We start from the raw sequence: 19,673 nt of genomic DNA, 5'->3' as shown, positions 1-19,673 counted from the left end.
AAGCCCTTATACATTCCACGCTCTTCTTAAAACAAGCTCTGGTTCAAAAGTTTATCTCCACACAGCCTTAAATCCACAGCTTAAGTCCTTAAAACGACATTTCTGACTTGTGGGTGGGGGGGATTCTTGTTTAATCACATAAAGGAAAGAAAGGAAAGTTTCCCCCCCTCCCCCATCAGTCCCTTTGCCATACCGAGTCTTGGCGTATCTTCTCGTGATCTATACTTGTTCCTCCGACTCGTCTTGTTTTATAAGAGATCTCTTCTGTTAGCAGTCTTTACTCCCCCTTCTTCCTTGAAATATGTGCATTAGCTTCATCCAAATTATTTCTTTTGAAGTTCTTGCAGCTAGTGGCGCAGATCAGAGATGGCGTCCAGGAGTGCCGAAATCCCACAGGAGGGCATTGTGCCCCACAAATTTGGTGGTGGTATAGGGCACAGCAGGCAAGGGCAGTCCCCCACCATAATCCTGGGGGGGTAGGGAGGCTATTTACTCCCATCACAGCCTCCAATTTACCTCGTGTGGGTCGGAGAGATATTATTGTCAGCCATCTTCTGATGCGCCTCTAGTGGTCCCCGCTTTACCAGCTTCCCAAACTAAAGAGTTCCCTAACCCTCTGGAGATGATTTTCAGGGGCTGCAAAAATCTCCCCTCCTCCTCTTCTGTTCCAAAGAATGGAAGGACTCCTCCTATTTGAGGAACGGTATCACTGGATGCAACCCCGCGTTCTTATAATGCTCTGTGCCATCCACTAACTTGATGTTTCATAGTTCAGAGCTACAGCTATGGAAACAAATCATACAATGTGAGATTGGCCATAAATGCTCTTGAACTATTGCGAGGAGAAGGAGTTTCAAAGAGACAGAATCTTCCTTGCAACTGGTTGAGGTTTTAAGGCCCTGCAGTCAAATCTTCTTGCCTCTGTGTGCCTTGTAACATGTCCAAAATGAAAAGGATTCATCGGTTGTGTATACATAACCAGGCACAACTTTTTATCCTTATTTACTCAAGTGGCAGACTGGAGAAAAACTGCCAACAGTGGAAAGTAAGGCACAGGGCTTCCAGCAGAGGACGGCAAGATGCAACACTCACCGGGTGATGAGGTGTAAGATGAAAGAGATTTGGAGAAAGAATCGCAGGTGCAAAGAATCTCAGAAAAATGAAGCTGCTTACTGCTGTATACCTAACATCTGGATCATCTGCAATTTTAAAAACAGAACACCAACCCATTACAATTCCATGCTTAAAAAGCTTTAGATAAAGTCACAAAGAGTGAGTAAAGACGCCTGGGTGCCAGGATTACACGCGACATCTCTACCAGGTGATCCTTGGATCTTGACTGTCCCCCTCCCTAATTTTTATTAAATTTTCTGTTTTACATTTTAGAATATTCATTTAAACAACTTTAAAATATCAATGACTTCCCACCTTCTCTTTCCGTGGTTCATTTGGCATAGCACAAATCCCTGCATATTTCACATAAACTATTCAGTATTCCATTACATTCATCAAAACTTATTTACACTGTTGAATTTATCTTAACGGTTCCAACGTTTTCAAGTATACACAATTTCCCCCCATATAATCAATAAACATTTTCCAATCTTCTTTAAACGTATGTTGTTCTTGTTCTCTTGTTCTATATGTTAGGTCTGCAAGCTGCGCATATTCCATCAGTTTACGTTTCCATTCTTCTTTAGTTGGGACCTCAATCGTTTTCCATTTTTGGGCTAACAGAACACAAATACAGTGGTACCTCGGGGTTGCAGACGCTTCAGGTTACAGACGCTTCAGGCTACAGACTCTGTTAACCCAGAAATAGTACCTCAGGTTAAGAACTTTGCTTCAGGACGAGAACAGAAATTGTGCGGTGGCAGTGGGAGGCCCCATTAGCTAAAGTGGTACCTCAGGTTAAGAACAGTTTCAGGTTAAGAATGGACCTCCAGAACGAATTACGTTCTTAACCCAAGGTACCACTGTAACCTTTTTTGATACATGGGAAGGATCCTGACTGTTTTTACACACTAGCAACACATCCTATAGAATTCTATCCATTACGTTTTATCTGCACAAACTGAATGAATTTCAGGAACCAAAAAGCCGTTTTGAAAAATACTACGCTTGAGGCGTCTAGTCCCCAAATGGCAACTAGGCATTCTGTTTTGGCGACTGTAACCCTAGTTTAAGGAGCCATTTGGCGCCTAGCTTATTTATCTTAGTTTGTAACACCGGTCAAGCAACATGTTACGTTTAATGTGTTGCATTCAGGCTCTTGTTTTTCTGTACAGTGGTACCTCGGGTTAAGAACTTACTGTATTTTTCGCCCCATAGGACGCACTGGCCCATAGGACGCACCTAGTTTTTTGGGGGGGAAATCAAGGGGAAAATTTTTATTTCCCCCCCAGGTTTGCGCAGCCATCCCCAAGCTAGAAGAGGGAGACGGAGCGCTCCGTCTCCCTCTTCTGCCTTCAGGGACAGCTTGCCCCGCTGTCCCCCAAGTTTGTGGGGCTGGCGGGGGGAGAAGCAAGCTTGCTTCTTCCCCCTCCAGCCTCCAGATCAGGTCGGGGAATAGCGGGATGGCGGCGCTCCGCCTCCCCGCTATCCCGCGAGCCTGTGGGGTTGGCAGGGGGGAGAAGCAAGCTTGCTCCCCCCCCCGCCAACCTCCAGATCAGGTCAGGGAATAGCGGGGTGGCGGCGCTGCGCCTCCCCGCTGTCCCCCAGCTTTTGGGCTGCAGGCTGCTGCCCGCAAGCCTTGCGAGCCCGCGGGACATCCCGCCGGGCTTGCAAGACTTGCGGATAGCTTCCTGAAGCCTGGAGAGCGAGAGGGGTCGGTGCGCACGGACCCCTCTCGCTCTCCAAGCTTCAGCAAAAGCCTGCATTCGCCCCATAGGACGCACCCACATTTCCCCTTCATTTTTGGAGGGGGGAAAGTGCGTCCTATAGGGCGAAAAATGCGGTAATTCGTTCTGGAGGTCCAGTCTTAACCTAAAATTGTTCTTAACCTGAGGTACCACTTTAGCTAATGTGGCCTCCCACTGCCGCTGTGCCATGATTTCTTTTCTCATCCTGAAGTAAAGTTCTTAACCTGAGGTACTATTTCTGGGTCTGTAACCTGAAGCGTCTGTAACCTGAAGCATCTGTAACCCGAGGTACCACTGTAATTACCTACAGGCTTGGAGAGGGGGTGATTGTTACTGGGACAGCAGCTACAAGCACAGCTATAAGGCTTACTTTTTTAAAAGTCCTAAAGGAAAATTCTTTTGCTTAGCTTCACAGCTGTGTATGAGAAGGGGGGCGCTGTGGAAGGGGCTGTGGCTGGGGAGGGCAGGGATAAACTTCCACAACCCATGCTCTGCAGTCTTGAGAACAAGCCCCCTCCCTACACACCTGTAATTAATTTAAGAAAAACCAGAGAAATAGCTGCATGCTACACCTTGAGAGTAATGTGTAGTTTGGCCCTCAGTCAATGGCTAGGGGTAGAACTTAAGTGACCCGAGTTAACTCAGCAACTTATACTGTTCTTAAGGTGAAAACTGAAAATGAAAGAAACCACTGGGTTGGTGGGCTGGAATAACTCGGAGGAAGAGCCAGAGTTCTTCAAGAACTGGAGCCTGACTTCTTAATAACAGAGACCCACACGATGTGCAGCACGTCATATTCAGCCTATTGTTGTTGTTTAGTCGTGTCCGACTCTTCGTGACCCCATGGACCAGAGCACGTCAGGCACTCCTGTCTTCCACTGCCTCCCGCAGTTTGGTCAGGCTATTAGCAGCACACAATCACTGCACATACATTAGGAGTGTGTAGTGTTCTGGCTGGTGCAACTGTGATAATCACCTTAACATTCTTTTCGGAGGTTTTACAATTTTAACTTTACACAGGAACGTACCTTGAAAGCGTATGGCAGCGGATTCCCTCAGTGAAAAAAAGATATCGCACATCACTGTAGGGCAACGGACCCCAGACTTTGTAATGACTGTGAAAATCCGGTCTACATATTGCCTAAGATTTTCCTAGGAGGGGAAAAAATAATAATAATAGATAAAACAACCGTTCAAGCACTTCTAACCTAAGATCACGTATTATGGGATACCCACAAATAAGGTGCTTGCATGAAGGAAGCCCAAATATAATTGACATGTGAAATGATCCTACATGTGTGAAAAAAATTTTTTTCTTTACTTCGCTGTCTACACAACCCACTTTTCATGCTTGAAATTGCAACTTTCCAATGTGAATCAGTGCAGTGAAATACCCACATAGATATCATCTGACATTATCATCAATGCTATTTTGTTTTATATATGGACATGTTAACATATGAAACAGTTCTTGTTGTATTTATATGGCAATATCTGCCAGAAAACTTCTGGAAACTGTTATAGAGATATCATACAGCCCAGTATTGTATAGAAGAGTAGCACATTTACTCACTGCAACTTAACCCAGCTGTAAAAGATGGCCTGTACAGCACCTAGCACACAACTGATGCTAAATGCATATCAGACAGTAGTAAGTGAATGAACTGGAAGCCTGGGCTTTCATCTACAAAATGGACTGCATACCCGGTTATTATCCAAATTTTCAGCATCTTTCAACTTCACAGGATCAATTTCACAAGATTTATGAACTTGGCAAATCTAGAATAAATTGAAATAATTAAAAATCAATATACTGAATTATCTTCGGGTGAGATTTGACCCCTTAGAATCAATTAATTATCTAACAAATTGCAATTTAACAGCTTTGGGCTGGTTAGCTTTTTGTTTTGTTTTTACAGCATAGAATTAATTTTTTCTTAGCTCCTCTGAAGATTAATTTCGCTATATAAAACAAAACTCCCCCCCCCCAAATCAGGAATAAGCCCCAGTCAAGTGAGTTTCTGTCTTTTCCTTATGTTTTTACATGTGGATCAGTAATTCAACATCACTAACCATGGCTGCCTCGTCAAGAAAATTTAACAAACATACTTCAAACCCTGGTTTAATATACTGGTTAAGATGGGAAGTCCTCAACTGACCATGGTTAGTGACATTACAGATAAACACTGTTATATGTAATTAGTGTTGACATTACAACACTAAGAGCACACACCTATACATATCTACACAGAATTAAGCCCCACTGAGTTTAATGGATTTACTCTCGGGTAAATGTGTACAGGTGTACAACCTGTATTTTGGTTACAGCAGATGAAGGAAGGTGGGGGAATTTAAGCGGGAGGGAGGAGGGGCTGGCTACCAATTTAGAAACCATAGTTTCCAAGGAGCCAGCTAATGCTAACATAATTATCTGCACTGAACTTCAGTGAAAAATTAATTTCTGGCTAAAAAGGAGATAACACCAAGTAAGCATTTAAGGAAACAGTATTTTCCAATCTCCCCTTTTGTTTATGAAGAACAATGTTGCAAAACTATTTTTAAAGTTGCGGCGGGGGGACACACACACGACTTCTTGGTAAGTTGTGGCATTTTCAGATCAGTTAGGAAAGTGCTGAATCAATTAAAGGAAATTTGTGGTCTATTTATTTGTAACATTAGGAGGACAAGCTAACTGCGCGGCAAAGATAATGAAACGCTGCTGGAGTGTCAAACAAGAACACGTGCACCCTCTAAAAATAATCACAAATTCTTTTTTTATGCACATTATATACCTATCCAGAATCAAAATGCTTTGCTTTTGTAATGCAAGGCTTGCATCTGAGGGGCACTGCAGAACATTAATTTCATATAAATCCATGGTATTCAAGTGTTATGACTGACTCACTAGATAAGCAACTACCACATGGGTCTGTCATAACCTCCTAAACCTTAGGCATAAGCCCCGTGGAACAATGACAAGACAGGTCATGTGCATGCGTCTCTTAAAAGACTGTACATGGTTTTTGAACGTGCTCTTACCTCGTCGATAATTGGCTTCAGGGTTACTTGAAGGTAATGCATCCCTGCCAGTTTCATGGTTTCATCAATGCACTTGGAAGTTAATGAGTTTCCTCTGAAAATGGTGTTTGGGTCTCTGAAAGCAGACGGTTTCCAAACATTTAGCTTTCTTTTGATAAACCACCAATATGGTGAAATAAAAGCAGCAGTTGGAGCAGATGAATGCACATAAACCATCTTCTCTGAATGAGACCAGAGACATGGGTGGGGGGAATTTGCGGCTGGGTTCCAACTCACACCAGCCCCAACCAGCACAATTTATGGTCAGGAATGATGGGATCTGCAGCCGGCAATATCTAGACAGCCACAGGTTTCCTATTCCTGACCTAAGATGTGCATAAGAAAATTGCTATCCACTGCCTTAGGAGTTCATTACAAGTAGAGACTAATGGCAGCCATCGACTTCAGCATGCAACAAAGGAAGTAAAGTAGCAGCTGTTTGCAATCCACTTCTTGCTCCTAGGAAGCTCACGCAATGGCTCCCAAATGAGGTGATTTAATGTAGTTTTCCTTTATGAGTCTTAAAAACAGCAGGGAAACTGGTGTGCACATCTACCAGCTTTAAGCAAGCATGCACACTAGAGGTTTTTAAGCAGAGGTTGGATGGCCGTCTGCCATGGATGCCTTAGCTGAGGTTCCTGCACTAGATGACTCTTGGGGTTCCTTCCAACTCTATGATTCTGTGTGTTTTGTTCTATCCCAGCAACGGGATAGAAGATAGGTGCACCTGTGTACTTTTCTATCCCAGTTCTATTCTGGGCAATGGGATTAGTGGGAAGAAAGTAAAGAGCAGCTATCTGGCGGTTAAGCCTGCACAACAAAACAAGAGCATGCTTTTTGAAAAAGTAAATGAAGGAAGAAGCTCCCTCTTGGAGAGGGAGATGGTTGGGTAACTGGCTGTAAGACAAATAAATGCACAGCTCAGTAGCAGCCCTGACGGAACACAGTAATCGGCCGTACTGCCTTGTGGCTGTCATAAGTTATCTATCACATCTGCACCCCCTTCCTTCTCCAAGGTTATCTCATTTGATTCCTAACACTAATCATGTAAATCAGTTTACCAAGGCTACCCGGCAGGTTTCATGGAAGAGTGGGGCTATTCATCCAGGTCTCCCCAGTCCTAATCCAAGGCTAACCACTCCATCTACCATACAGGGTCTAGGGTGCATGAAGATTTGTTCACAGGAATAGGGACATCGGGAAAACATCAGAAGGGACAAGTTATACTGTATTGCTGTGCTTTCTGTCTTTTGTTACCCTTACACTTTGTACTGGGAAGAAATCAACACATAAGATTGTTCTATGGGGCAGCTCAGTTCATAAACCAGGGAAACCTGGTTTTAAAATTTCTGCATTTAAGAGAGCTCTGTTACAGAGCAGAGAAACAAAAAAAAAAATTGATTCCCTAGGATATTCCAGTTGAGTTTTTTGCAGAGGGGGATTTAGAAGTAGGGACCAGTGTAACAGACAGGAAAGGAAGGAGTGCTGAACTGGCAAGCAGAGAGCAGATTGGATAATACCTGAGTAGTGGAAACATAATGTAGGAAAAGCATACATAGGGCTGCCCCCCCCCAAATCCACCTTCAAAACCCAAGTGACTCTGTGCAGGGGTGCCAACTTGGATAAAATATGGGGAGATAAGTCTCACCCCACATAATTGATCACACAACACAGCTCAACACACCATTTGAATGGCAATGCCCATGAACTTTGGGGGGACCTGGACCCCTCAAATATTTTATTGGGGGGCAAAGGGACCTCAGCCCCTAGGAATTGGCTCCTATGACTCTGGAAGTCCTGCATTTGAATTCAAGTGTATTTTAAAAGCTGCAAAGTATTGGAGGGGGGCTTTTAAAGTAAGATCAGCAATTAAAAAAAAATGCATCTTAAGACTAATTGGAAGTAGGTTTCATTCATTTTATAGGCGCTGGCATTTAAATAAACACGCCTTAAGAATTGCACCGCAAAGCAAAAACCTATCTCTGGTCCTTTTAGCCTAAAACGAATAGTGTTTTGATTTTCTTCAAACCATTCAACTAATAGCTGCAGTGTTCAAAATTCTGCTGTCCTCACCCTGCCGTAATGACTCTCATGTAGATTTCACACAAACACAAACCCCAGGACCGTGGGCTCCCCCCTCAGCTGCTGCCTTCATTCATATCACACATAGTTGCTATCTAACCCTTATAAAGAAGTAATACTGGGGGGTGAGCTCTCTATTCTCCCCCTTTTAAGCGGAAGCCCCTAAGCCATCAGTTCCCATTCAGTCTAACATATGTCAAAATAAGCACACTGCTATACTTACTGAGTTCTTTTTATTTCAGCGTTTGCAATTGCACTGATTAAAGGCACAATTTTGCCATAGTGTAAGAAGAGTCGAACCAGGGGTATGGCTGCCTCCTGCTTTTCCCTGCAGACTTCGCCCAGTATATGGGCAGTAGATGCTGAAACAGGCTAAACATGGAAAGAAATAAAAGCTTCTGAAGACTGTATCCCTCTAGAGAATTAACCCACTTTTTATTGATTCAAGCCAGGCTCCTGGTGTATTTGCTGCAGTGTTCACTTAACATAGATGCCTATGAGGCACTTACCAGGGGTTGGTTGTGTGATTTAATCACAAGAGGGCAGTAAAATGAAAACTCTTAAAAACTTGGGGACACTTTAACCGTGGTGAAATTTGCTCCAAGGAGGGAAGCCTCCATAGGAAGCTAAAGTGTATTCCAGAATCCAGTATCTGTTAACTATGGTTAGCAAGGAGGTAGGGGGGCACTGCTCTGGTCAGACCTCACCTGGAGTACTGTGTCCAGTTCTGGGCACCACCGTTCAAGAAGGACACTGACAAACTGGAACGTGTCCAGAGGAGGGCAACCAAAATGGTCAAAGGCCTGGAAACGATGCCTTATGAGGAACGGCTAAGGGAGCTGGGCATGTTTAGCCTGGAGAAGAGGAGGTTAAGGGGTGATATGATAGCCATGTTCAAATATATAAAAGGATGTCATATAGAGGAGGGAGAAAGGTTGCTTTCTGCTGCTCCAGAGAAGCGGACACGGAGCAATGGATCCAAACTACAAGAAAGAAGATTCCACCTAAACATTAGGAAGAACTTCCTGACAGTAAGAGCTGTTCGACAGTGGAATTTGCTGCCAAGGAGTGTGGTGGAGTCTCCTACTTTGGAGGTCTTTAAGCAGAGGCTTGACAACCATATGTCAGGAGTGCTCTGATGGTGTTTCCTGCTTGGCAGGGGGTTGGACTCGATGGCCCTTGTGGTCTATTCCAACTCTATGATTCTATGATTCTATGATTCTACCCTATGGTTGTAGTAAAATGTCAAGTATTTGTGGAGGATAAAGATGGAACAGGGCTAAGCTGCAAGCAAAAATTTACCTCAACATCTGCAGATTTGAATAAGAGGTCTCGAAGAGGGCTGTAATAATCTGAAGGGAAAACATGGTCTTCTGTGTAAACCACATTTAACCTCAAGGAACCCAGGTCATCAGGTTTCAGTGACTTGTTTCCATTATCTCTGGGCTGCAGAAAATACCTAACAGATGGGAGAAAAACACATAGAACATGGTTTTTAGAGGGGTTTTTTTTTAAAGAGATGTCAAACAAATGTCATGTCACGCGTAGGGCAGGGTGATATCTGGCTTTTGACATCGTGATATATCACCAGCTAACCATCACAATGTAGCAGTATACCACGATGTCTGGAATAAGGAGGGGTGGCTGGGCTAGGGAGGGAGGGAGGAAGCAGGCAGCCTGCTTGTTCCAGCGAAGGTAAGTGGGCGACCAACTTCTTGGGCACCCTCTGCTGAGGGAGGGAGTCGGTGCGCATCAAATGTCCTCACAGGGCACAAGCATTGCACAGAAGTGAAATGAGCTATGTTGGCCGCAGCTGGGGACTGAACAATATATTGCCAGCTCAGAAATTCTGAAACAGTTATCACAATCTGAACTTCAGACTGGTTTCAGATGATGCACTGAAAAATCGCCCAGCTCTAGTCATGTGATAGCTGGGCAACTACTATATTGAAACTGGGGAGCTATGATGGGGTCAATGGCAGTAGTAGTAGTTATAATCATCATCATCAGATCAACAAGGTATTTTTTGAGATAAGCAGTATTTAAGTTTATAGTACCGTAATGATAAAAAGTATGGGGAAGGAAGCAAAGAATAAGGCATATTTATGAAGTACCATGCTTCATAAGAGCTGGACTGCCGGAGAAATTTCAAAGGTAGCCTTAGTTCCCCGAGAAATTCATCTCCAAACTTCAAGTTGCTTGCATTCCAAAGGTCAACTCTGTAACAGAACCCGAGAGAGGGAGAGAATATGAAATAGGAAATGTTTGTCTGTGTCTTTACTACTTTCATCTCCCCGTCCTCCGCCCAAACCTGCCACTGAGACAGAAAATTATATCTTTTAAAGTTCAAAATAGTCTGCATTGCTGTAGGATCATTCGGTGAAGGAGGAATTGATAGCACGGTGTATTCACAGAATTTGTATGCACAGATGCAGACAGTGAAATGGATCAGATATTGCAGCAAATTGCATTTGCAGTATTTCATTTTACCATTTTATAATGATTGATTTGCTGCACCCCTGTATGTTTGTAGTAAGTTTTGTTAACCCTGAATTTTCTATATTTATATAATTACTGAATATTTTTGGGGTGGGGGAACTGGGCTTTTTTTGTCTTGGGCCATTACGGCAAAACATCTTATGCTACATGGTAATATCTGTGGGCAAGGAAGGGTTGGAGACCCAGCACTGAACAGCTAAAAAAGATGCTTACATGGAAATTACAGTTTGATATCGACTCCTAAATCATAATGAAGATTGTCCTACTTCACACCTACCACAGCTAGAGAAAGTTTTCACAAAGACGCACTAACAGGGCCGGATTTAGGTTTGATGAGGCCCATAGCTACTGAAGGTAATGGGGCCCTTTATATGTCCAGCTGTCCTTTGTCAACAACAAATTGTCGCTTCTTTTGGTGTTGAATATATGCTATATGGTAATTTATGGACCTGATAGGTATCTAAAGCCATTTGCACATAACAAATACATATTTTAAAGTAGGTGTTGAACCTACTTAACCTACTGAAATACTGAAATACAATTAAGAAGAAGTACATTAATGGTGAAATACAATGTTTTAGGGGTTGTTTTTAAAAGTCTGGAATGGATTAATCCGTTTTGCATTACTTTCTATGGGAAAATGCGCCCTGGTTTAAGAACATTTTGGTTTTGGAACAGACTTCCAGAATGGGTTAAGTTTGAGAACCAAGGTACTACTGTATATAGAAATGAGCAAACCAGTGATATTTTAGGGAGCAGGCTAGCAGGCAGGGCCCATTACTTACATCATAGGAGCCTACACAACACAAAACACTGTTGCTGTATGTAGGTTTTATTTTATTGGTTTTTTTATCTTATATTTTAGAAATGCACATCCAGGTTTTTTCCCCTTTACATTTGGGGGGGGGGGGCAAGAGAGTGGGGCCCCAAGCTATAGCTTGTTTAGCTTATACGTAAATCCGGCACTGGACACTAATATGATCCACACATAGACCAATTCCTGACAAAGATATGAGGGGACTGGAGTCCTCTACTGAACAAAGTAACAAGACAAATGCAAGTCTCCAATAATAGTAAACAGACCGATTTAGGCACTTTTGGATGATTGGTAACTGCTGAATCCATTTGTAAATAATGAGCCATTCTGATCAGAAATGCTTATAGCATAAGGAGTCCTGTAATGCTCTGGTTTGCATACCACAGTAGGCCAAGCTATGATTTAACAGGATGTTAATGTGCTGGCTCCCAAACTGAAGCTTGTACCCACTATGCTCCTACCTTAGCTCAGGGTAGCTTAGTATATCATCTGAATTTGGGGTGTGATTAAGGCTTCTCCTTCTTAACCATAATCTGTAGCCAACAACAAGCCTTTGCTTAGCATTAGTGGCAGACATAGTCACTGATATACTGATGGTCTCTTTCCAGTAGTTATATTTCTCTATGCTATTGCTTTTCTTCCCTCTACAAATGTTTTCTTTTTCAATTAGAAACACAGATTTTAAGGCTTAAGAACAAAACGGCAGCAAGCATATGAGAAGTGACAAGCATTCTTAAAGTATGCAACTGATTTGTTTTACGATGTGTAAATAAATCTGCGTAATAGGAGTTGGCTGCAATTAAAGGCTTAGTTTACTAACAGGGGAAAGAAAAAGAAATTCTTAAAAGGAAGTAATGTATTCAAAGAGTCACTAGAGCGCTCAGCTGAAAATAGCACAGGGTAGGCCAGTTCAGCAGAAAGAAACAGAAGGTTAAAAAATAAGTATACCACTAAAGCAGCTCAGCAGAACCCATTTGGCGTTTCACCCAGTAACCATTTTAGCACGAGGCAGCCAATGTATGATAAGAATGGTGCAAATCAAAGTTAAGAGTTTCCTCTCTTGCTAGGTGGGTTGAGAAATAAGGAAGCAACAGCAACTCTTTGCAATAGGTTTGCATTTTAAAGCATGTTTGTACTGCATCCCTCTTAGAAGGAGACCAACGTAGTTTGGGGAGCAATCCTGTTTTATCCTCCCAATCTCTGGTGTGGTTGGTTAGGATGAGAGAGAGAGAGAGAGAGAGAGAGAGGCCCAAAGTCCTCACTGTGAGCTTCACTGGTGTGGGTAGGGGAAAGAGAGGGGTTTTAAAACCAGGTCTCCCAGCACCTCTATATCCACTACACTACACTGCCAGTTTAGCTTTTATCTTCCCTTCTAAACATTATATTATTAATGGCTTAACCTCCAGCCATTCACTTGTCATTTTGCTTGCTCTGCGCTGATCTCTGCTAGGAACCAAAAAGCTTTTTTTAAAAAAAGGAATAGTAAGTTCAAAGCGAATCAACACTCAAGAGGAATCCAATCCACTGAATGAACATTTACAAAACAGAACTTCTCATTATTTAAAGATAAAACAAACAAAAAATCGGGAGTTCGCCCTACCCCAAACAACTGCCAATCGGTTTCGTTAACTATTATCACTGAAGCACCATCTCATCATTTAATAAACCTCTATACAATACAATCTTTGTGCTCCCAACAAGACTCGGAACTGCTTTGTATTGTTCTTAGACACAATGAAAGAGTCTTTTCAGATTCTGTCATATAAAGATAATTGAAACAACCTTAATGGGGGGGAGTGGAAGCGGAAAACACCCATCAAGCTCCAAAACAAAGAAACAACCTTTGTCGTGACGATGAAACCACTACCTGACTGGTTATAACCAGTCGGTTCAGGTTCCAGTATTTTTTTTTTGTGCTGGATCACCACAGCAATAGACAACGTGTTACCTCACATTTGGTACACAAATACTCTAGCAAGGGTCACCGGAAGCTGCAGTGACTACATTGTAGTTTGTCGACTGTAGTTGCTGCCGTTTTCATTCACCCACAATGCCTCTGGGCCACACATCCAACCTAGTATTCCTCTGCCCAGAGCCATTATGATGAACTAAAGACAGCGACAACTTCAGCGCCTCTTCCAGGTTTCTTCTCCTCTTGGTGTTGGGCCATAAAAGTAATGTTTGTTTGTTTGTTTGTTTGAAGGGGTGGCAGCATCAGCCTCGGCCCAGTATACCTGAAGGAGCATCTCCACCCCCATCGTTCTGCCCAGACGCTGAGGTCCAGCACCGAGGGCCTTCTGGTGGTTCCCTCATTGCGAGAAGCAAAGCTACAGGGAACCAGGCAGAGGGCCTTCTCGGTAGTGGCACCCGCCCTGTGGAACATCCTCCCATCAGATGTCAAAGCGATAAACAACTACCTGACATTCAGGAGACATCTTAAGGCAGCCCTGTTCAGGGAAGTTTTTAATGTGTGACATTTTACTGTATTTTTGGTCTCTGTGGAAGCCACCTAGAGTGGCTGGGGAACAAATAATAAATTATTATTATTATTATTATTATTATTATCAGCCATGGTGGGTCTTCCCTGTGGCCCTAGTACTTGGCTGGCCATGTTGTGTATGCTGACGCTGGGCTCAAACCCATACCATAATTTCAGAATACAATGAGCTCTGAAAATGCTCAATGCACAATGCCCAGGAAACAAAAGTAACAGTTATTTCAGAGAAGAAATATGAAAGAGAAATGACCTGTTTAAGGTCACGAAGAAGTGGAGACTGCTCACACTTTCTGCACAACCCTTATGGGGACTGGAGTACCTTTGTTTGTGCATGCAATGAATTTACCTGATTTCCATCTTGTCAACTTCATCGGCATCTTCAATATCAAAATGAGATTTCTTGTTATAGCTGCAGGGTCTCGTAACCTAGTGCAGGTAAGAAATGTTAAGATAGTAGGATCTCATTAGGTAACAATAATCTCATTAAGCAGTCACTATATATAGGGAAGCACAATCAGATTACGCGCTGCACTAGTTTCACAGGTGTAAAGCCCCTATTGTTTCACCATATCCAAAAGCTTTTAGAATAGGTAATAAATCACTGAACATACATACTTGTATATCCCACTTTCCAGTTTAAACCACATAATGTCAACCATACTAAGTGTTCCCTTGAAAATCTGGCAGCAAGAAGAAGAAAGTGGAGTCCCGCAATCTCAGATCTACAACAATTTTATCATGATGATTGCTAAACCTCAAAATACAGTGTCCGTATTTTCATACCATAGCCTTACTTCTTTAAACAAAAGGAAAAAGGAGAAGAGCTGACAATCTGATTTGGAAGATGGTTTCTAGGTCTATCTCTGCAGCTATTCACTTATTTTCAATGCAGTCCTATACATACCTACTCAAAAGAAAGCCACATTGGAGGTTCAATGGGCTTCTTCCCAGCTAAGTAGAGGTTTGTTAAGGATGTTGATGATGCATAACTTGTTTTTGAGAAACCTGTGATGGGTTTTAGTTATCACAACATCCTTTTCTAAGTGCTCACAGACCGACTGCTAAATAATCTGCTCTATGACCTTTTCTGGTATCAATGCCCAGGTGTCACCCTTGAGAAACACAGGGGTTGTGGCAGAAACAAAGCCCTACTAGCACAAGAGCTTAGCTACTACCACCCTAGGGGATGCGGGTGGCACTGTCGTCTAAACCACTGAGCCTCTTGGGCTTGCCGATTGGAATGCTGGTGGTTCAAATCCCCGCAACAGGGTGAGCTCCCATTATTCTGTCCCAGCTTCTGCCAACCTAGCAGTTTGAAAGCACGCAAGTGCAAGTAGATAAACAGGTACCACTGCGTCAGGAAGGTAAACAACATTTTTGTGCACTCTGGTTTCTATCATGGTGTTCTGTTGTGCCAGAAGCAGTTTAGTCATGCTGGCCACATGACCTGGAAAGCTGTCTGTGGAAAAATGTCAGCTCCCTCGACCTGAAAGTGAAATGAGCGCCGCAACCCCACAGTCGCCTTTGACTGGACTTAACCACCCAGGCGTCCTTTACCTTTACTACCACCCTAATTTAAGTTTCAATCCCCCATCCATGTGTCTCCAGGATGGCATAAAATAGGTGTTCATAAGGAAATGGATTTTTCCCCCTTAAACACATTAAAACTAAAGGTTAGCCTGGAAATCTTAATTGTGAGCCACTCTGAATGCAGTATCTCCTGGGAAAGTGGCAAATCTAACTTAAATTCTAAAAACCTTTAAATTTGTTGGATGTTTACTAGGGAGGGAAGATATTCAATATAGCTACCAAAAATATATATAATTTCCCACAGCAGTTTGCCATGTGTGAATTCACTAGGTCGGAGGTGGGGAACCTTTGACCTTCCAGATGTTGGTGGACTACAACATCTAAGTCCTAGCAAGTATAGTCAAGGGAGATGGGAGTTGTAGTTCAGTAACATCTGGAGGGCCAAGGGTTCCCCCATACCTGCACTAGGTGTAGAAGCTGAAAAAGTGAGGAATAACATTTGCCACATGGAATTTAAAGTCAAGCCGCTGTGATGACATCAGGATAAAAAGGGAGGGGAACAAGCTCACTATTGCACACATTAAACAAAATAAATACAGGTTGACTCTGTTAAAAATGGAATGGAAACAAAAGGAGCAGGTTGTTTTTTACACCTAGATTACACCTGGAGTGTCATAGTTTCTTTTTCTTATTGTTGAGGTAAAACATCTGGTGGGGGGGGGGGCAAAGGATAGCAGAAAACAGTATCAGGGTAAATTGCTTGCCAGTTTACCCACAGGTCTTAGAGCCAGTCATTACAGGGGTTTCCAAAACAGCAAACGGAATTTATCTGTTTTTTGTTTTTGTTTTCCTTTTGTTGAATTTATCGTATTTGGGAGATAAGTTAGCCAAACCAATATTGTCTGCAAATCTACATGTTGATACCTTGACTCTCTTGGATCGAGGTAAATATCCTAAGAGCTGTTTTTCTGATTTAACATAGATGTTATCTTTTGAATATACTAACAGCACACACTTCACAATGCACTTATAATAGTACACAGGCAGCTGCGTGTGCAAAGCACAGGAGGAAACTGTTTTAACATTTGGGTTATCTATAGATCTTTCTCATAACATGATTGCAGCAACAAAAGCTTTGAGGTTTTCAGTTCTAACCAGAGGATGACACAGAAACTACCACTACAGTACCCCACCCAGCAATAACCACAGCTTAAACTGTACTTGTGAGCGAGATGTGAATATATTCAAGGGCTCCTCCCTGTTGTAAAACAGAAAAATGTTTCTATGGGTCAGAAGTGGCTCTTTCCCACACACAAAAGTAACTTTGCGATACATTTTTCTTTTTAAAACGTATTACCAGAATGATTTAACTGATTTTAAAAAAAAAAAATCGAAGAAGGTGAAATTACTGTTCCAAATACAAAGCCACACAAACAGACATTTAAAGGGTATTTCCCGCAAATCATGAAAATAATGGGAAAGCAGAAGCATTGGAAACAAACAGTTCTAAATTATGTGTTTAACTTAAATCCACCTTGGAGCAACAGAGTACAGTAATTCAATATACCAAACTATGTCAGCATCATTATTGCCCTGTTTTGTAAAACCTCTCCACAGCTACTTACAAAATTAATTTCATTTTGGACACATCCACACTATTGCAGAGGGCAGTTCCGAGTAAATTTGATTTAATTAGAGCTTTAAAAATTGGTCATAGCCTTCCAAATTCAAGCCTTTGAGGCTGCAGATGCAGCCATCCTTATGGCCTCAAGATAATTTGCTAGGATACGACCTTTCTTAGCTGCTGGCTCCTTGCGCCAAATGCCAACTGGTCCATTCCCTCCACCATTTCTAGTTTTGAACACAAATGCCAAGACAAAAGCAGCTAGGCCCCGTTATCAACTCATGAGGCAGGAATGGATGGTAGGAGCAACATGGAACCTTGGCGATCAGCAGAAAAAGAAGAAGAATAAAGCTGGACATGTTCCCAGTTGGGAAGAGGAATATGTGTGTTTGAAAAGCTAATAGAAGATATGAGGCACTGATTGTCAGACTGTGCCTCTCAAAAATTGCCGGTCGATCAGCTAAAAAATGCCACAACTGGTCCACAGTTCCGAGGAGGACAAAACACCCTTACCTCACACTTTAGAGCTGTGTTTCCCAAGCTTTTTTGGACTACAACTCCCATCATTCCTAGCTACCAGGACCAGTGGTCAGGGATGGTGGGAACTGTAGTCCAAAAGCAGCTGGAGACCCAGGTTTGGGCAAAACTGCTTTAGAGTCTAAAAAGGTAGCTCTGAGGCACAATAGATGATACGGGTGAAGGATGGAGAATCTGTGGACTTCCAGATGTTTTGGGACTCCAACAGCCCCAGCCATGATGATGGGAGCTGTAGGCCACCAACATTTGGAAGGCATCAGATGCTTGGCCAAACGACTGGTTGTGGATGATGGGAGTTGTAGTCCAAAATATCTGAAGCCAAGAAGTTGGGGGAGGCTGGAACAGACAACAACACTAAGCTAGATTAATGATCTGACTCAGGACAAGGCAACTTCGTGTCTGGTTAGCAGCTGCGTGCTACGCAATGTGGGGAGTTATTTAGACCTAATGCTAAAGCTTGCTTTACAACAAGCTCTTTTAGAACACAAATGCAGGGGGGAAACAGTACTGTGAACTTCATTCAGGGTTTGGGTTGAGGTTCTGTTCCAAGTTTGCATGTATTCCTACTGTGATCGCTACCAAGACAACAACAAACAAGTGGGTGGGAGTGGCAAAATTTTGAATGACGCTAGGCTTTGCCCTGCCTTCATTCATCTTTTTTTTTTAACGTCCTATTACACAAAGTTCTAGGCATTTCCAGAGGAATGGGAGTGCTTTCTATTGAAGCGAAGAGAGAGCTTTTGTGTCACAGCATGTTGGCAAGCAACCAATACCTTCAGACTTTGAATGGCTTGTTGCTATTGCCTTTAAAGCTTTTTTACATTTCCTGTGAGACAGTCCTCCCACCATTGACCAAGAAACACAGGGTGGAGAGGCTATAAAACCACAGTCTAGAAAGCACTCACTTATCAGCACTAATTCAGAGCTTGGATGAGTGGTTCAGAAGGGCCAAGTTGCGGAGGGGGGATGGTATTGCTATGCAGAAGAACTCCATTCACCTGGAAAAGTGATGCATTTCTGCCTCAACAGACAGCTACCTCGGGCTCTGTTTTGAACACCCTCTAAAAGGTTGCAACTGGCCCAACATGCAACAGTGACGACAGCTCAATGCACAGAGCATTGCAATTTATCACTCCTTCTTCTGAAATACCAACCTCAAAATAAAACACTTCATCGAACTGTGGGTTGTTTGTCTTCTTTTTAACTTTCGTCTTCTTGACATCTGATCTGCAGGAAAAAGTAAAAGGCAGAAAAAGCGATTACCCAAAACACAGCCAGTTGTTTTGTACCTGTGAAGTCTGCTGCTTCACTTTAAAAGTCCTTAACTCTGGGCCTGTTTGGATGTTGCATCTACCTTGACCTCTTGCACGGCGAGATTAGGAGCAGGGCCCCTGGGCTTGGTCTCCTCCCTTAAAGGTAAAGGGTAAAGGGACCCCTGACCATTTGGTCCAGTCGTGACCGACTCTGGGGTTGCAGCGCTCATATCGCTTTATTGGCCGAGGGAGCCGGCGTGCAGCTTCCGGGTCATGTGGCCAGCATGACTAAGCCTCTTCTGGCAAACCAGAGCAGCGCACGGAAATGCCATTTACCTTCCCGCCGGAGTGGTACCTATTTATCTATTTGCACTTTGACGTGCTTTTGAACTGCTAGGTGGGCAGGAGCTGGGACCGAACAATGGGAGCTCACCCCGTCGCAGGGATTTGAACTGCTGACCTTCTGATCGGCAAGTCCTAGGCTCTGTGGTTTCACCCACAGCGCCACCCGCGTCCCCTGGTCTCCTCCCTTACTGCCTGCTAAATGAGATGATGGGTATCCCATTGTTTTTTTTGAACCAAAAGCAGCATTTTCATTTGATTAAACAATTTCTACATTTGGTTTTCCACTCTCCAGCTTGCAAAGTGGCTCACAACAATTAAAACAGCAGTCCAAACAATAACTCATAGAAATAGCTATAAAAAAATCTGTAGCATTCATAAAAAAACAGCAAAATATTTTAGAAGCAAGCAAAAGCAAACAGAGTAGGAAAACGTTACAGATTATCCATTAAAAGTCCTGATGAACTGGCATCTAAAGAGATCATAATGCCGATGCACAATAATAATAATTAACTTTCTATCCCACCCATTCTCCCAAAGGAGTTCAGGACAG

The 19,673-nt window shown here is 42.9% G+C and overlaps 1 protein-coding gene and 1 long non-coding RNA gene across 3 annotated transcripts in view; one reads left to right on the top strand and one right to left on the bottom strand.

Moving 5' to 3' along the window:
- RASA3 (RAS p21 protein activator 3) overlaps nucleotides 1-19,673 on the bottom strand; it is a 131,837-nt gene that overhangs the window by 22,213 nt on the left and 89,951 nt on the right. Inside the window, exons 7-15 of the mRNA XM_082218609.1 lie at nucleotides 18,680-18,752; nucleotides 14,181-14,260; nucleotides 10,136-10,240; nucleotides 9,324-9,480; nucleotides 8,245-8,393; nucleotides 5,901-6,015; nucleotides 4,566-4,640; nucleotides 3,890-4,013; nucleotides 1,093-1,199 (exon numbers count right to left, since the gene is read on the bottom strand). Coding sequence (XP_082074735.1) covers nucleotides 1,093-1,199; nucleotides 3,890-4,013; nucleotides 4,566-4,640; nucleotides 5,901-6,015; nucleotides 8,245-8,393; nucleotides 9,324-9,480; nucleotides 10,136-10,240; nucleotides 14,181-14,260; nucleotides 18,680-18,752 — 985 coding nt within the window. The remainder of the gene's footprint in view (nucleotides 1-1,092; nucleotides 1,200-3,889; nucleotides 4,014-4,565; nucleotides 4,641-5,900; nucleotides 6,016-8,244; nucleotides 8,394-9,323; nucleotides 9,481-10,135; nucleotides 10,241-14,180; nucleotides 14,261-18,679; nucleotides 18,753-19,673) is intronic.
- LOC309530200 overlaps nucleotides 1-19,673 on the top strand; it is a 101,558-nt gene that overhangs the window by 78,948 nt on the left and 2,937 nt on the right. Inside the window, exon 5 of one of the 2 annotated variants that reach the window (XR_014218665.1) lies at nucleotides 1,012-1,126. The exons of the other annotated variant lie outside the window; for it this stretch is intronic. This is a non-coding gene — a long non-coding RNA (uncharacterized lncRNA). Of the gene's footprint in view, nucleotides 1-1,011; nucleotides 1,127-19,673 lie in introns of those variants that run through there. 2 annotated transcript variants of the gene reach the window in all.

This window comes from Podarcis vaucheri (genome assembly GCF_965113315.1).
Source record: "Podarcis vaucheri genome assembly, chromosome: 4".
Classification (NCBI taxonomy): Eukaryota; Metazoa; Chordata; class Lepidosauria; order Squamata; family Lacertidae; genus Podarcis; species Podarcis vaucheri.
The sequence above is the reverse complement of the archived record's forward strand: the minus strand, read 5'-3'. Positions and strand labels throughout refer to the sequence as shown.